Source organism: Schistocerca nitens, chromosome 3, assembly GCF_023898315.1.
Source record: "Schistocerca nitens isolate TAMUIC-IGC-003100 chromosome 3, iqSchNite1.1, whole genome shotgun sequence".
NCBI classification, from domain to species: Eukaryota; Metazoa; Arthropoda; class Insecta; order Orthoptera; family Acrididae; genus Schistocerca; species Schistocerca nitens.
Window position 1 is genome coordinate 994,691,750 of NC_064616.1, and position 18,662 is coordinate 994,710,411.

At 40.7% G+C, this 18,662-nt stretch overlaps 1 protein-coding gene across 4 annotated transcripts in view; it reads left to right on the forward strand.

Annotated features, from left to right (window-relative positions):
* LOC126249058 (uncharacterized) overlaps positions 1 to 18,662 on the forward strand; it is a 177,743-nt gene that overhangs the window by 94,112 nt on the left and 64,969 nt on the right. For all 4 annotated transcript variants that reach the window (XM_049950699.1, XM_049950700.1, XM_049950698.1 and 1 more), the window contains 2 exons: positions 2,225 to 2,414; positions 5,157 to 5,278. In XM_049950699.1, coding sequence (XP_049806656.1) covers positions 2,225 to 2,414; positions 5,157 to 5,278 — 312 coding nt within the window. The remainder of the gene's footprint in view (positions 1 to 2,224; positions 2,415 to 5,156; positions 5,279 to 18,662) is intronic.

The following is an 18,662-nucleotide window of genomic DNA, read 5'->3' on the forward strand; positions in this document are numbered from 1 at the left end:
ACATTATGTTATAAACAACACAAATGTTAATATGTAACAGGGTGCAACAAAACAGGAAAAAGGTGTCTTCCATAAGGCGGAACTTCTCATCCCATTTTCGTAGCACGCACGGACATAACAAGAAGAACTGCACCACGAGATGATTATTACATGTCCACCTGCAAATGGATGGACTTCCTAAACGTATTGGCATTCCTGATGTTGTCCAGTGCTTCTCCATACCCTAACACTTCTAGTGACTAGTCTTGTCAGCAAACATGATATTACTCTGTTCTGAAATGGTCCACTGTTGATGTGCAACACCACAGGTCTTTCAATTGCGCTGGTTCCTTTGGTTCGGTGAAAAACTTCTCATTGGTCTTCTGGGATGGAAACCACCCTGATGCAATCGTCTACACACTGTTTGGTCTGAGATACAAATACCTGTTGCCTAGAATAAATCATTTCCAATATTTCTGCAGATGATGTTGGGCGCCTACATTGGTGTTGACATAAGAGGATGACCAATGCGAGGTCTGTCATTCACATTTCCCACCCGTCAGCATCTTTCGACATCTAAGGCACACCACTTGAGTGCCGTGTAACTGACTGGCAACATCTTCCTGTGTATGACCTGCTGAAAGTAAAGCCACTATCCTGGCTATGTAAAAGTATTGTATGCCTCTATGTGGCTTGTTACTGCAGTGTTGAACACAAAATTGTGTGAAGTTGTTGTCGATACTGCTCACAGTTTGCCAGGGTAGCAGAGGTATGTTTTGATGACTGGGAAACGGCTACAAAGCATGCCAGTAGTAAACACCTTCCAGTATATCGGCAGTAACTAGATAATGCCTGAAGTGCCTAGGTGAGTGAGATTTCTAGTATCATAGACTACATTTTACAGTAATATCCCAAACTTTTGTTGAGTAGTGTAGGTATTATGCAGTAGTCTCGGTTTCTTTAGAAGTTTCCTTACAAGTTTCTTTACAGTGACTGTATACCATGGAGGATCCCTTCCATTATGAACTGTCCTACTGGGTACATACCTATGCAGAGCATTGTCAACTATTCTCTTAAATGTGAGCCACAGTTCCTCTACATAATCATGTCCTGAGCTAAAAGTTTCGAGTTCCTCATTGAGGTATGACACTATTGTCTGTCCAGTTTGCTGAACATGCAAATCTCTCTGCTTGTTTCAGTTGCTGTCTGTTTTGGTATTCATTGTTGCTATAATTGTCTCGTGGCCATTGATACTAGTTTGTAAGTAGACTTCCTCAAAGAGGTCAAGTCTGTCTGTTGCCATTAGATCCAACATATTTCCATCACAAGAGGGGTTTGGAACAATCTAGGTAGTTTTCAGAGAAGGAATTTAGTAACATTTCGCATGATGTCTTGTTGCACCACAACTAACAAAACTGTAGCTGTTCTCATTGATTGTTGGATGATTAATGTCTCCTCCAATGATCATTGTAGTATTAGGAAACTTATGTACAAGCAAACTGAGGTCTCCACTTAAGTTTAGGTTAACTCTGGGTTGGAGCAGCAAATCAACCCTGGCATTTTCAAAGTAATCGTACAGCCATTCAGGGAAACCAAAGAAAATCTAAATCTGTATTCCAGGTGTGAACTGGAACATCACTCCTCCAGAATATGGAATATGGGTCCATTGCCAAAAGAGGGACAATTTAATGGCTTACAGGCAGGTAGTGAGTTGAGATAGCTGACTGACTTGCAGTTCAATGTACTAGATTCTGCTCAAGATAATTTTAGGAATAATAAATGATGCATCAAGTGGAAGCTGCATTGTTAATCACACGTAAACCTAGCATACCTGTAAGAACATTGTGATTCTAACAATCAATATCATACAAAATCATACAAAAAATTTTTATTATTTGATTGCTGGAAATGGAAAAGAAAACAGTTGAGGGTGACTTTATTTGAAAGCATTGAGGCTAACTCTATTCAATGCCACAATTATTCTTGCTATTAGGGCAGTCAACATCACATTACTACAACAGCTGAACAGGAAAGTAACAATATTTATAAATTGATATCCTGAAAATCAGAGCTGGAGTTTTTTTTTCCACTGAAACATTAATATGTAATATAAGTGTTTAATTCACTTGATAATTTTTGTAATATATATTTCCATCTTGCTGAATAAAATGCTATAATTGCTAAAAAAAAAAAAGAAATGTACCTGGAATTTATTTTACACATTTTTCTTTGTTTGGATTTTCAGAAATAGGCACCAGCACATTGCCAATCCAGAAGGCAGAAAATGAAACAGACTCACGATGCCCAAATTATTGGCACCAAACTCATGATGATACAGTTGATGGTGTAGCTTTATTCAGACATTCTGCTGCACAAAATGTCTTTTTGAGGCACCCGCAGGATGCAAAAGCTGTTTACACCCTTCAGCACCACAGGTACTTTCTTTTCATTATGCTAATAGTAGTGATGATGACACATACAGCAGCAGTAGAAGTGAAGGTATTCTGGATAGCTGTAAAATATCAAGTCTCAAGAACTTTGAATGATAGAAAACCTGTCTTTGGGGTATTTTTTTTCATTTGGTGTGTGTGTGTGTGTGTGTGTGTGTGTGTGTGTGTGTGTGTGTGTGTGTGTGTAGGGGAGATTGGGGGACTTAGACTATTTAGAAATTATTTATTGTATTCTCAGGATACACAATATTGCCAGAATATGAATTGTATAAGAAGTATACAAAATGATGTAGCAAGGTAAGTGACATATACTGCCAGCAAGAATGGTACATTAACAAATTTTACACTTTATAATGTTCCAAAAGAAACTGTTGAAAGATGTGACCGAGTATAGCATTTATTTTGTTCAAGCTATTCCATTTCAACTGTGAAAATCTGTTTGTTTTCTGTATGGTCTCTCGTCAGCTAATAATTCCCCATTAAAGGCAAGAGGTAAGGCAGTGACAATACTTAGCCCTCATATTGGACCCTTCCATGATTAGGTTATCATAAACAAACACCTCCATTTCTGATTACATCTAAAGAGGATGGGAAAGTTGAGAAATTGTAACACTGTTTAGTGTTGTGCAATAGTAACACTTCATTCCATGTGTATCAAACAGTGGTTTGTCAAATGAAACATACCGAGTTTTCCTTCATTGTTTAGAGCTTCTGTTGGTAATAAAGAAAGGGGGAGAGAGGAATCTTGGATAATGTGACTGCCTGATTGAAGGTTGGTTCTTTATTTGTTGCAACTTGAATAACTGTATTATGGAATAGAGTTTACTGAGTTTATTAATCTCTAGATTACAGATTTCCACTGTATTTTAAGTCGATATTGAATATTATAATATAAGTATTTTCACTGCATCTCTGTAAAACTGTTTGCTGATGTAAGGTATGTGACTTTTGCTGCCAGTGCTGCTCTACTACGCCAATAAAATTTATATTGTAGTCTAGCTCATAGTTTCTAATCAGTTACAAATGGTTTTTTTTTCTTAAATGTTTGTTCTCCATTTGTATTTGTATTTATATTTTTTATTGGTCCTATTGTCTACATAGAAGCTTAAGCATAAGACATTGGACAAGTCAAGTTATAAATGTACAGGCTGATAGTCATTTCAAGGCATACATATTTAAGGTTGCAATAATACACTTTACACGTAAGTATTTATATAACACATTTCATAAATTTAAGTATTCTTCAATGGAGTAAAAGCAGTGATGCTGTAAATATGACTTTAGAGATTTTCCAAATGTATTGACCTTTGTGATAGCTTTTACGTTTTCAGGAAGTTTGTTATAAAGCTTAACTCCCATGTGAAAAGTACCTTTTTGGCACAGTGCTGTGCTGATTTGAGTCATATGTAAGTTTCTGTTTTGTCTTGTAAAGTGATCATGTATATCACAGTTTTTTGCAGTCTCCAGTCCTTACCTATCACATTTAATTTAAAGAACAAAAGGGTTTCCATAATGTATACACATGGTAATGGAGGAATACCAGGTTTCTTAAACAGGGGTTTACAAGAGTCTCTAAACTTGCACCCAAACAAGATTCTAATGGCCCCTTTTTTATAGTTTAAAAGTGCTATTAACTTTTTTAGAGTTTCCCAGAAGATGACCCCATATCTAAGACGAGAATGAAAGTACCCATGATATGCATTCAATACTGTTTTCTCACTACAGCATGATTTTAATGAACAAAGAAGGTAACATGTTTTGCTCAGTTCTGCATTGAGATATTCAGTATGCTTATTCCATCTGATGTTACTCTGCAGCCAAAGTCCTAAGAATTTGGTTTCAGTATTGTTACCAACTGGTTCGTCATTGATAGGGACTGATGGGATAAACATGTCCTTGTTAGGAACAGTGTGGAATTTTAGAGCAATAGTTTTCTTACTGTTTATTACAAGCTGATTACTCTGTGCCCAGCTGCTAAGTTGTTTTGTGACCGCATTTACTGTCTGCTGTAACTGTTCATCATCGTCTCCTTTTAGTAGAATCATGGTGTCATCTGCAAATATGATTGTTTTGTGTGCATCAACATTGAAGCTTAGATCATTTATGTACAGAAGAAACAGAAGGGGTCCCATTACTGATCCTTGGGGTACACCACATTTAATTTGTTTATAGTCAGATAAGTGATTAGATACAGTTTTTAGTTCAACATTTGTGTGCTTGATCTGCCTGCTTACGATTAGTCAGGAAGGAACGGATCCACTTGTTGGACAGACCTCGAATACCGTATCTTTCAAGCTTTGATAGCAGAATTTTATGATCCACCATGCCAAAAGCTTTTGACAAGTCAATGAATGCTCCTATTGTTTCCTGTTTTTTGTCCATCAGGTTTAAGATGGAATTGATGCACTCATAAACGGCAGTTGTCGTTGACCTCTTATTTCTGAATCCATGTTGTTCATTACATAGGATGCTGTTTTTATTTATAAATTTCGTAAGTTTGTCATACATAACTTTTTCCAGTACTTTAGAGATGCAGGAGGAAATTGTGATGGGTCTGTAGTTATTTACATTGTCTTTATCCCCTTTTTTATATACAGGAATAACTTTTGATGTTTTCAACACATCGGGGAAAGTGCCTGCCTGAAGTGAGCAGTCACATAACTGTGTGAGTACTGCAATTAGGTTTGATGCACTCTCCTTTAACATTGTTTTTCATTGTGTTTGCAGGCATGGGTACTATCAATCACATTTCGTACCAGGCCAATATGGAGGACATCACTATCCAACACTTGCTTCATGTGCCCATCCAGAGTTGGAACGTATGGGATACTGGACACATCATGATCATAGTAAGAGATTTCATACATTATCATTTGAAGTACGCTTACAGTTTGTATTCTTAGGACAAAAATGTTAAAGTGTAACAGAAACTAAAAATGGACTCACTTTTGTATAATAAAAATAAGCATGTATCAACTGAAGAAATAACACTTCAAGGAGTGGTACTGATGTAAGGGCAATTAAAGAGAATGGGAGGTTTCATTTAACCACCAAGTGAAATAAAAGAAATCAGAACAAAAACAATGTACCAATAAGTTACATATGTATGAACATTGGAATTACAAAACAGATTTGAATATCGAGGGGGATTACTCTCATCTCATCCACAGAATTCAGGAAGCTCCTAGGTCATCCAAAATGACAAGCTCCTTGAGTAGACAACCTATATATGCAATCAGTGTGTAGGTGTCAATGTGCACTACTTGTCAATAGCTGCATATTAAATTTGCTCAATCACTTTTTTTGTTTTAATTTAGTTGTCAGATTTTGTGGGCCAGTCTGAGCTTAAGCTACTTGATCATCAATGAAGTCACTTCATTTTTCATTCAGTGCTGATACAAATAATTCATCCATTGTGAAAAATTGTCACCTTCTTCATAAAAAGGTCTCTAAATTCCATTAAGGGATTGTTTCTTCTGCTAATGTTCCATTACACAGTGACATCTCAATAAGCCATTAACTAACCTTATGAAATTCAGACAATTAGTAAGTGTCCCATAGTAGCATAACTGTATCAAATCATTAACTACAATAAAGGTGTGATAATGTGCAGTGACATTATGCACATGTTGAATATGGAGATCAAAGCTTGAGGTGAAATGAAGACAGCTAAATTTACAGTGCTACTTGATATGCTGATTTTGCAAATCGTGTAAAAACTGGATTTATGAGGCTGAAAGTAAAACCTTGCATTTGAAACCCGTGTTGTTGTTTCAAGCATCAGAAATTTGAGCTCTGTGACATTTAAAGGTCAAATGATATGCAGAAAATACGATTTGGCAGCTCGTGCTGAAGAAACTGTATGCCCCTGACTTCTGTGTCAATTACTGGAGCAAACACAAAGTTTAGAGCGTGAAATGATCCATTCTCCTAAAATAAAATGGAAATATAAGAGCTGAAAATCACTTGGCACAGACCATGTGTTGAGGCAAAGACAACTTACAAGTCACATTACCCCCCCCCCCCCCCTTGCATTTTTTATATATTTCAGTGTTCTGTCATAAGAATGGGATTTATCTAACAAGAAAATAAGAAATTATACAGAATGGCTAAGGATAACAGCTATATCAGAACAAAGTGGAAATTGGCCACAAGTGACCCAAACCATAGATCAGATACTTAGCACAGTTCATTATCAGTTAGTCAGGATAAGTACCAGATATTTATGCCACTAGGTGTGAACTCCGATAATGCTGTCGTCAGGCTGAAACAGTGGCTGTGATGGTGTACGGATAGTGGTAGCCCTGCTGTCGAAGTGCTGCAGTGGTGCTGTGCTAGGAAAGACTGCTGTAGCAGAGGTTTATCGTACGGTGTGTCTCCGGTCTCCCTACACGGTGTGACATCTGTAATGTGCCGAGTGTAGCATTTGTATACAATCCTGCACGTAATCGCCTTCACTGTCCTTACCTCAATGTCAGGTTAAGATGCGAGCTCTCTGTTTCCCGAAGACTGAAGTGACTCACCCTGTGGCGGCTCAATCGTGCAGTAGATGGGAGCACCCTATCTACACTGGCAGCTACGTAACAGTGTCCGGGACAAGTTGTTCCTTCAGTGTGATTATGTCACCAGGAGACAGTGGGCAATATGTGTTACTTACACATCTCAGTATCCTCTGGATTAATATTACTTTGAGGAGTGGCAGTATCGTGGCAGAGGACTGACACGATTTTGTGTTGCCCAGAAGATAACTGCATCTGGACAGTGACCCTCTTTGTTTGTCCCAGGCATGCACAGTTAATGGGCACTGTAGTGAAGACAGTAGATGCAGCAATGACAGTCGTAGATTTAGTGGTAGCTGCTGCTGTGTCTGACATGGAGGTCTGCTTGTTACCTTGTTTATTGTAGGTGCAGTTGGTTTCAATGGCAGGAAAACTTTGTGAAATCAGCATCAGTGATAAACACCCAGCATCCACGTGTTGCAGTGACCAGTATCAACCTTGGCCATTGGCAAAACACTTGCACCCAGTCAGAAGCACCCAGGTAGCCATGACAACACATCAACATTTGTGCTGTGCTGTTGGTTTGTAATGGATATCATAGTTTATAATTGCTTAGAAAGAAAGTTCACTTATATAAACTTTAGGCTGTTTCCTTGATAAGCTGCGGGTATGAGTCAAAAAGTGGCTGTAATGGGTTATAGTTTGTGGCCAAAGTTGTTACCTTTTAGGAAAATGTGATTTTTTTTTTTAAACTAACAGTGGGCTGCCCCAGCTGGTGGTGACACTTGTCTCTGTACTTTGGTGATGGGGACACTTTATAAATAAATCACCAAAATGAGGTGAAACCTTTGGAATTGTTGTGGCAGAGGCAGTGTGTCAGATATACCACTACATTTCAAGATATTCAGGAAAAGCACTGAAAAATGAAGTGCATCAACACAGATTGTAGTTATTGATACATACACAACAAATTTCTGATGAAAGTGTATGTACAGAAGTGCAGTGAATGAGCTTGCTGTTTGTTAACTGTTGACCAGCTACAGCAACAAGGGAGTAGTAACACCATTAGAAACAAAGGAAGAAAAGTAGTACCACCATCTAAGCCAGCCAGCTCCATGAAATCAGGAAGAGACAACCAAGTAAAAGAATCAAGAAATGTCAGAAAAACAGACTCAAAAACAGCATATCTTTAGATGCCCATAATCTCAAATGCAAATCCTAATCAAGTAGTAAAATAATTCTACTTAATTTCTGGTGCACGATAAATAATATAAATTTAGGATATCAGTTACAGTCAAGTTAAATTGGAGTCATCACATAGAAAATGTTGTGAGGAAGCTTGTAATAGTGTGAGGTGGTGCCATCCTACTTCTTCTCCTACCACTCCTGCCATCCAGATAATATTTTTGTTTATTTGATCTCGTGTCGTAAGTAACATATATACGACTACTACACAAACTGGTACTTAAGCAGAAAATTATAAAATTTTATTAGTCACTATCTAATTTCCAGATTACTGATGCCAGTAGCCTAATTAGTTTACTGGGAAATAATTTGTGTGAGGAAATAGCCATAATTTAAGATTAATCAACAACACGTGAAGATGAAATTTTCAGTGAGCTAATAGATGTATATTTGTATAGCTAATTTTCAAAGCTTCATTCTCCTGTTCTCTGTAGCTATCTTACTTTTCCCAAAAAGTTCCATTCAAGAAATTATTCGTAATCAAAGTTCTCAGGTTCCGGAACATTCAAATCCTAAATAATTTGTATATCCCAAATTCATTACCATAGTTTTGTAGCCCAGATTTTTCTGATTTTAAAAATGCTTACTTTCAGTAGGAGAAATTGCAAATCATTCAGTCTAAAAATTTTCATTTTTAGCCATTTTTAGTGGGCTCCGTGTCCTCAGAGATTATAATTTTGCCTTTTATCCCAAATGAAACTATATACTTACCTTAACTATATACCTTTTCAAGTCTCAGACATCTGTGATGTATCTGTGCAGACTGAAGCGATGAATGAAAATTTGTACCAAGGTCAAAATTCAAACCTGGGTCTCCAGCTCAGTAGGCTGATGTGCTAATCATACACCAACTTGGCACAGTGGCTTTGCGCAACTGCATAGACTACCCTAGCATGCCTCCCTCCTCAGTCCAATAGGGTGAATATCATGTAGGCTGTGGCGTGAATGAAAATTTAGATTGAGGAAGGAGGCATGCTAGGGTAGCCTGTGCACTTGTGCAAAGCCACTGTGCCGTGGTGGCATAGTGGTTGACGCATCTGTAGTGAGCAGGAGACCCGGATTCAAATTCCAGCCTTGGTACAAATTTTCATTCATTGCTTCATTCTGCATTATATATCATAGATGATTGAGACTTGGAAAGACCTCTGGAACCATATAATTTCATTTGGTTAAAGCACCTATGCCTGGGTTTTAGGCGGGATCCCCCGTTTCTTTCAATGCTGAGGTGCTATTCCAATACAGCTGGAAAGCCTCTGTACTGCTGTTTGAGTTTATGGGGAAATGACATGTGGGCTGAGGCGTGAATGACAATTTGGATTGAGAACAGAGGTGTGCTAGGGTAGTCTGTGCAGTTGTGCAAAGCCACTTTGCCAGGGTGGTATAGTGGATAGTGCAACTGCCTAGTGAGAAGGAGACCCAGGTATGAATCCTGGTCGTGGTACAAATTTTCATTTGTCACTTCAGTCTGCTTTTATACATTTTTCCTCTTTGTTAATCATACCACTAATAGTTAAAATGACTTGCTGTGCTGTTTATTATAAAATTATATTCTCTGATTTTGCTTTCTTTCCCGTTATTAACTAAGCTGGCCACTGTGGCCAAGTGGTTCTAGGCACATCACTCCGTAACCGCATTGCTACTACGGTCGCAGGTTCGAATCCTGCCTTGGGCGTGGATGTGTGTGATGTCCTTAGGTTAGTTAGGTGTAAGTAGTTCTAAGTCTAGGGGACTGATGACCTCAGATGTTAAGTCCCATAGTGCTTAGAGCCATTTGAACCATTTGATAGTAATTAAATGCAATAACAAAATTTAATTATTATTCTTTTGTCTATCTAGTAGTAGTTGTTCAGGATAAGGGTTAAGTCAGTAGTCAACCATAATGTCAACGATTCTGTGTCACCATTAGTCATTTGGCACCTAATAGCTAAATTATCGACATTTCTATGTGCCAGCCGACATGAGCAATCCTGATTTACTTATCAAAAAGTACCGAGTCTGCAGGTATTATGTTAACATTATGTATTTGTGAATCACTGTGTTGGAGAAGTGTATATGTGCATAATTTTTACAAAACAATTCAAAAGCCATTGATTAGCAAGAGCAATGGCCAAAAGTCCAATATGGTCCAAATCATAGGTTGTGAAATGGCTGTGAAAACGTGGCTAGTATGGTTTGTGGCCTTCTTGGAAGACACACTGCATGCACAACAAATGGCCATACTGTTCACAAGTGAGTTCAAGGGTGCCTGTGGAAGTCGCACCAATTCCACCTCCAGAGCAGTTTTTAACTCCGGAATGGTTCCGGGGGTGAGAGGGGTGGGGAAAGGGGAGGGGAGGGGGTGTTGCTACTGCCCTCCCAAGAGCATCTCAAGCATGTTCAATAAGATTCAGATCAGGTCATTTAGCCAGTCAAACCATGCAGTGAATAGCCTTACTTTGCAGATATTCATTAACCAGTCGGGCCCTTTGTGGCCATGCGTTGTAATCCATAAAAATGAAATGAGAGCCAACAGCACTCTTAAAAGGCTGCACATAGTTTTTTAGGATCTCCTGCATGTACCTCTGGGCATTCACAGAACCATTGCCAAACACATGGAGCATTGTGTGGGTATCGTGCATGATCCGTGCCCAAATTGGCACACCTCCACCACGTGTCTGTTTCCCTGATTATGTGGGGATGCTGTCATGTCCCATGTTCCCTCCATATGAAGACTTGCCAAGAGTCAGGTTGTAGACTAAATCTGGACTCTTCCATGAAGAGATCATTACCATATTGAATTGTCCACTGTCTGTGTTGTATGCACCACCATTGTAAACGCTCTCTTTTGTGGGAGAGGGTGAGTGGGAAGTACATGGCCAGCTTTCTAGCATATACGCCCTGTCTCATGTTGCCTTCTGGCAATTGTCTTCATGGAAACTGATTTTTTGAGGCAACAGCGAGGTATGAAAGAGTTGGGTGATTGTAGAAGTCCTCTGGCGCTTGTCTGAAAGCACCAAATACTGATTGTCATTGGCTATTGTGGCTTGTGGACAACCTTGTCCTGAAACTTCCTGGCAGATTAAAACTGTGTGCCCAACTGAGAATCGAACTCGGGACCTTTGCCTTTCGCCGGCAGAAGTAAAGCTGTGAGGACCGAGCGTGAGTCGTGCTTCGGTAGCTCAGATGGTAGAGCACTTGCCTGCGAAAGGCAAAGGTCCCGAGTTTGAGTCTCAGTTGGGCACACAGTGTTAATCTGCCAGGAAGTTCCATATCAGCGCACACTCCGCTGCAGAGTGAAAATCTCATTCTGGAAACCTTGTCCTGGTCTTCTGCTCAGTGTCCCACTTGTTTTAAACTGCACCCACAAATTCGAGATGACACTTGGTGTTACATCTGGTTGTCTTGCAACCTGAGCTTGGTACTGCCCTGCCTCAAGCCTACCAACGATTATCCATCTTATACCATTGCCTAAGTGATGATGTGTACTCATTTCACCTAAACAAACAGAAAGGAAATGACATTATTCCTAGAAGGCAATGACTACTGTTCTGTGGTGTGGACGTAGCTGTGCAGACTTTTATACTTCCCACTGGCATTGGACAGCCCACATGAACATGTAACCTTATCTCAGCAATGCCAGGACCACAGTGTTTGTGTATGGCACCCCACAGTCCCGGTTTTGTGTGTGTGTTTTTTTTTTTTTTTTTCGGAGAAATTTGGGAAAATGGCACCCATCTCTTAATTTTGTCCACCATTGTAGCAGGAGGGTGATCCAAGATGACAAATTTATAAGATTGCCAACAATGAATCATCAGGTCATGTAAGCTACAAAGTGAACCAAGGCTTGCATTTAATTGGCAAAACAAATAGAAGATGCAAGAAATCCACTGAAGAGACTACGTACACTACACTAGTCCATCCCCTCTGGAGTGTTGCTGCATGGTATCTGATCCTTTGCAGATAGATTGACAGAGGACAACAAACAAGTTCAAAGGAGGACAGATTGTTTTGTGTTATTACAGTGTTATGGATGTGAGCAGTGCATCAGGGTGGTAATCATTAAAACAAAGGCATTTTTTGGTGCGGTGAGAGCTTTTCACAAAGTTTTAATCACCTCCTTCCTCCTCCAAATATTTTGTTGAGTCTGACTTACATAGGGAGAAATGGCCATTGTAATAAAATAAGGTAAATCACAACCCACACGAAATAGTCTGAAAGTGGTTCTCTGAACCTTCTGCGAAACACTTTTAAGTGTGAATTGCAGAGTAATCATGTAGATATGGACTTCAGTGTACTATGGGGCTCTAAGCTATCCTACACCAGAGTTGTGTTGTTGAGACCTTTGTTACCTCAGAAGATTCCTGTCTTCTAAATGTCAGTGGTTATGCTGGAGTCGGGTCATTCTTTACCGTTGACTTGACAGTCTGCTCTCCTACATTTTCAGTGGAAAATGGTCACAGACTTGCATTCACGAGACAACTTCCCTGTCTGGATCCGCTCCACGGTTAGAGTAATACCAAAATGCATACCGTATTTACTTGAATCTAAGCCGCACTTTTTTCCGGTTTTTGTAATCCAAAAAACCACCTGCGGCTTAGAATCGAGTGCAAAGTAAGCGGACGTTCTGAAAAATGTTAGTAGGTGTTGCCACAACTAACTTCTGCCGTCAAATATATGTAGCGCAACACAGGTATGCTTTGCAGGCACAAAGATAAATACTGGCGCCAAAACCTCTGCGTCAGTAAATAAATTAAAAGAACAGGTAGAAGAATGTAAACATTATGCCAGGTATTCTTTCGTGTTTGCTGCTACCTCATTTAAATCCTGTCTGCCTAATAAACTACGAAACTAGACCGAGAAGACGTGGAAGAATATACATATCATGTTATGTTTATATTCGTATTATTCTTATGCTGTATAGTGATACAGTCAGAAATGAAGCACGGCAACTGCCTAAATTTTTAAATCTAAGATGACTAATTTCTGTGTAGACTGTAATGTACTAAAGAGGTGTCTGCAAAGATTTTCTAACGGAGAAAAATTTTCGCTAAACTCTCGTTCAGAACATCTTCTATTATACGCAGCTATTATTTGGTTCTTGTTGATCATTATCAAAGAAAGCGGCAGTGTAAGTAACAACAAAAAGCAGTCTCTTGCCATTGTTTCGCTAATGAGATAATTTCTCTCTTTTTTTATTGTAAGCGGTGGTAGTGCGCACTAAGCAAGCCACGCCGCGAGCGGCGACAGGCCGTAAACACTTGTTATCAGAATGCGACAAACAATGCACGACACAGTACAATAATGCATTTTCAGCTTAGAGTGACGTAAACAACTATAACAAAGAGAACGGCACTTATCAGATCAAAGCAAAATAAGCAATCGATTCAAACCAGACAAAGCACGTGAAAAAGGAAGGGTACCCGTATAAATACGGACGGAGCGCCTGACACACAGCAATGGCTACTTGGTAAAGCTTAACTGTTGAGCTTACGACTCAAACCAAACTACTGTAGCTGTATCTTCATCCATTCGACCTCAATTGTGTTTCACGTTACAATGGACCAACTTTGTTTCGATTTGGAGGGGCGGTCTAAAACTTTTCTCTCACCTTGAATTTCGAGTCTCAAATTTCAGGAGCGGCTTAGATTCGGGTAATTTTTTTTTCCTTGATTTCGAGTCTTATTTTTTAGGTGCAGCTTAGATTCGAGTGCGGCTTACATTCGAGTAAATACGGTAGTCAGTAGAGCAAACTGGAGGGGGGGGGGGGTGCTGTAGGTATAGGGAGCATCTCATTACTAATGTGAACCTTTTTGTATGTAATGCATCTGTCCCAAAGTCCTCAGTCCAGCTTCAAAGGTAGCATGTCTCATCTAGCAGGGGATGAGTATCCTCCACAGTTAGTCAGGCAGGCAACTATGAAATGCTTCAGGTACCAATAGTCTGCTTAGAACCTCACAGCCTTTCAGATCCTGAAGCCAAAGACAGTAAAATATAATAAATCACACTAAACAAGAAGATTCTGTGATATGTATTTATGAACTTCTTACATAATTTCATGAATTGTGTAAGGTTATGGGAAACTAAAAAGAGGATTTCTGGCAAATTTGTTGTGAATCAGTAACGGCTGTACTGAAACAGAGGTGTTTCACCACTGCTCTTGAAATCATTACCCTCATGATGGCGAAGTACTTCTCTTTGATCACTGTCACGTGAAACCAGAATCCACTCTTCCACTACTGACTGGCATTAAAGGTGACTGGTGACTGGAACTTCCTTTTCAATAACCCTGAAAATTACAGCTGCATCTTTTCTATGTGGGAGCTGGATTCTTCATTGTCTGTGGCCTTGAAAATGTCGTAGTTGATTCCTTGGATGATTAGAGACTTCCTTAACTGATGGAGGGAGCAAGTTTTGACATCCGCCTGAAACGGGGAAAGACTGTACTGTGTCCAGTAGTTATTGTGGTGCTGCTCCTCCAAGCTATATAATGAAGTGACTCGCAGTTAACTAACATTTGACCAGGGTTTTTAAAACCGGGAAATTACTTTCCTCACTTTCAGTGTGTGTTCAGGAGGTATCATTTAACCTCTGACATACTTATATGGTTCCCATACCTGAAGCACATAACTTGAAGACCTAAGTGTATAAGCACATCAGCTATATGTCATTTGGAACAGAATGAATGTGTCTGTTCTAAATCTTTTCAAATGGAATGTGTTTTTTTGTGGTCGTGGCTTTACAATGGCTGAATTATTTGCATTTGGGCTTGACCATTTTATCATTCGTCCACTTCGCCATGAGAACATTAGGCCAGTAACAGGGCATATAAAACACTTGCCATACAGAATGATTTGTAATGTACTGACCCCCCTCCCAGTCTTTGGCATTCCATATTACTGTCTGCTCTGCAATAAAGCAATAAAGAACTTTAATGATTCAGCTGAGCATGATCTACGGTATTGTTACTGTGTGTGACCCATATAGTTGGGCATAATTCAGCATGACATTGTTCACCATTGAGATATTTTGTTGCTTACAGAGGGAGAAACCGTTGGCTACTCTACAATATTCTCAAAATCTGTCCTCAAGATTTGTTTACCATGTTTCATACAGTATTATATTTAATCAAAATAGCACTGGACAGGTTAGATGTTGCCATGCCATTATATTCCTTATCTGCTTTGATTCCCCTTCACACTTATACAGCAAATAAGATCAGCCACCCCAGGACACCTCTCTCTCCCTGCTGTGGTAGAGGAAAGCTGTTTGTTATATATAAAGGCAGGCTTATATTCAAGGAAACTAAACTGCATACAAAGCAGCTGAAGATATTGGCTTAAAATACATTGTAGAACTGGTTACCAGGTCCTGCATGCTAACATGGTTTTTTTGTTTATTTTGGGAGGGGGGGGGGGGGTTGTGTAACAACAAGCTGCAGCCGGTGAAGCCAGTAGTATAGCTGTGGCTTTCAACCTTCTAGCAACTGATGTGAGAGCCAGTAATTTAAATGTGCCTTCAAGTAGGATACTGTTAAATGTGACAGAGATTGCTACTCTGGCCAGAGGACTCACCAATGTGTCGTGCTTGGGATGTGCAGATTTCTGTACAACACATTTTAGCAGAAAATATTTTATGTCATAACAAAAGGGCAGAAACCAGTTTACCAGGTGCTCTGGGCTTTAGTTTTGCTGGCAAGGATACGAACGCCCCCAAGGGCTCAGCATTTGTTTGCCGGGAACGATCTCGGCGACCCTCGAGTTCCCGAGCTTCCCGAACTGGGGACTGGGAAGTACCGCAAGTCCTCTGTCACCGTAAGCTCAGAGCATGCTTCACACGATGGTGGAGTGTTGTTTGTCACAGGGTCCGAGGATCTCGGCTCAACTGCTCAAATTGCGAGGATGGTATAACCCTCATAAAAAACCCTCAATCTCGACGTGTGCTGTGCAGTGACGAGGTGCATGGCTCCCGAGGAGGCACGGCACAGTCACTAGCGGGCAAGTGGGTCTCTGTCTGGGTTTACTTCTTTCCCCAGCTGCTCGTGGGAATTCCGTGAAGCCTAGATCTAACATTTCAACTCCCAGCAGTTCGGGTGGTCCATTTGGAAGCATTTACACCCGAACTCCTAAGAGGTGTCACGTGGATAGTCTCTCCGCATTCTCTCCGAATGTCGGAGAAAGTCAGTGTTAACGGGCCACGTCCTGTGGTAGCTAATGTGTCTGTTGCGATGGAACGTGTGGGCAGTTCTTTTGAAAAATTGTCACCCTTCTCTATCTGTAAAGCTCTGGAGGGACTCGCAGGGCAATTCAAATCTGTCAAGAGGCTGCACAGCAGTACTGTCTCGCTCGAGACTCACGAGGCTCCCCGAGTAAACGAGCTGTCGAATGCCGAGCTACTCGGAGGATATCCCACCGACAGTGAGCTGCACACTGGGTAAATAGTGTTAATGAAGCCGAGACATTACAGATACGGATACAGACGAACTGCATCAGGGATGTGTAACAGCACAGATGACTCAAGTCCAGAATGTTACGAAAAAAGTTGACGGTGAACTTCAGAAGTCAGCACCTTATATCCTGTCATTCAGTCAGCTGAAGTTGCCCGAGTATATTACAGCGGGCTTTCTCCACCTTAAGGTCATGCCTTATGTCCCAAATCCGATGCACTGCTTCGAGTGTCAACACTTCGGTCACACCACTGTGGGTTGTAACGGTCGGGCTATGTGGTGACGCGACCCACGGACCGGGTTTTCAATTTACTGTCCCACGTGCCTTGTACTCTGATGCGAAGAAAGAATTTATTCACAGTCGGGCACCAAGTTTTGTGAAATCTCTTGCCTCGACATTGGAGCAGCCTGCCCAGAAAATCAGTGCTAGCACTCGGACTGTGAAGGTTGAGCAGCACACGTGTACCTGTACCTGTAAATGCCTACCTATACCTGTAAAGACAACTGCCAGTCTGCACCGCTGGTCCTATCGCTGAAACGTTAGTAGTTGCAAAATGTAATGTCAGTGAAGATAGAAAACCCTCTTGGCAGACATCAGAAGAGATCCAGCAGAGTGTTCCTATTACATCAGCCTTGCTACCATCCCCAAATCCTAGCAGGGGACCATACATGCTCGAGTAGTTATTGTAGTGTCTCCCCCCCCCCCCCCCCCCCTAGCTGTGTGGCGAAGACCTTGGAGCAAACGGTCAACTGCCTCCTTGTCTGAATCATAGAGTCCAGGCAGCTCCTTAATCGCTTTCAGTATGGACCCGGGTGGCTCCGTATTTGATAACCTGGCCTTCCTGGAGGTAGCTATACTAAAGGGTTTCCTTTACTGGCGTCACCTTCTGGGTAATATTTTGACACAACTATGTGGAGGTATCTCATTCTCAGGTAGCTCCACGAATGGTGTTTTTATGGATGTCTTCCGATTTTTGTTTGGTCTTTCCTCTCACCACGCTATTTTCGATACAGAGTCGGTGATGCCCACTTTGCTGTGTGACCAATTGCCAGCCTAGATGGAATTCTGAATACATTTGTTTGTGTGGGGATGGGATCTCCTCCCCCTCTGTCTTTCTTACACCCGTATTGTGGACCTCGATTCTCCACCTCGAGTTGTAAAAGTGTCCTTGGCAACATGCATCCCACAGCGAAGGGCTACCTCCGTCGGAGCTTACTCGGCCCGACAAGTCAGTGGTTGAAGGATGCACAGGTTATGAGTGAAGAAGAATTTGCTCATCCTCAGTTCCAGACTGACTTCCCAGTAAATCCCAAACTTAGGTAAAACTCCATAAGGGGAACAAAAAGAAAAAGAAAGAAAGAAGGCAGGCAAGGAATAACCCCTCCCCCAATCCTTACACACACACACACACACACACACACACACACACACACCAAATTATGCATGTTGATGTTATTCCTAGTCAACAGGTGATCGTTGAAACGTGACCCATCTTCTTGCCTTCTTCCCACAACCCCTGGCTACACTTATAGCCATCATCCAGTGGAACTTTTGGCTATTTTCTCTCCCTAGTGGAACTTGGACAACTACTACTATAATTTTATGCAGTATCATATATTGCCTTTCAAGAAACATTTTTTGCTGAAACATATGCCATTATTCTAAGCAGTCACTGCCCCTAGTTTAGAAGTAGAGTAACCCTGAATGAAAATCAGCTCATGTCTGTACATTGATACTTGCAGATATCTTATATACAATATACTCAATACAGCTTTAGATGCTGTGGCTATTTGCATACGGGCAAGTATGGATTTTGTTCTCTCTGGTTTCTGCCTTCTACCAGATACTATAACTCTAGCCTCCTCCCCTCAATAAGAGGGTACACGATAATCTCTGCTCGAGTGACTGTTTCCTGCTTGTCATGTCTGTTTTGCATGGGCATCCAGCTCAGTACCCACCGTGATGGGACTTCAACATGATTTCACACTACCACCTGCTGCTAATTCTCGAGCGTATTTTGATAACATACTACAGGAGACAACTAACACAAGACCAAAAGCAGTGGA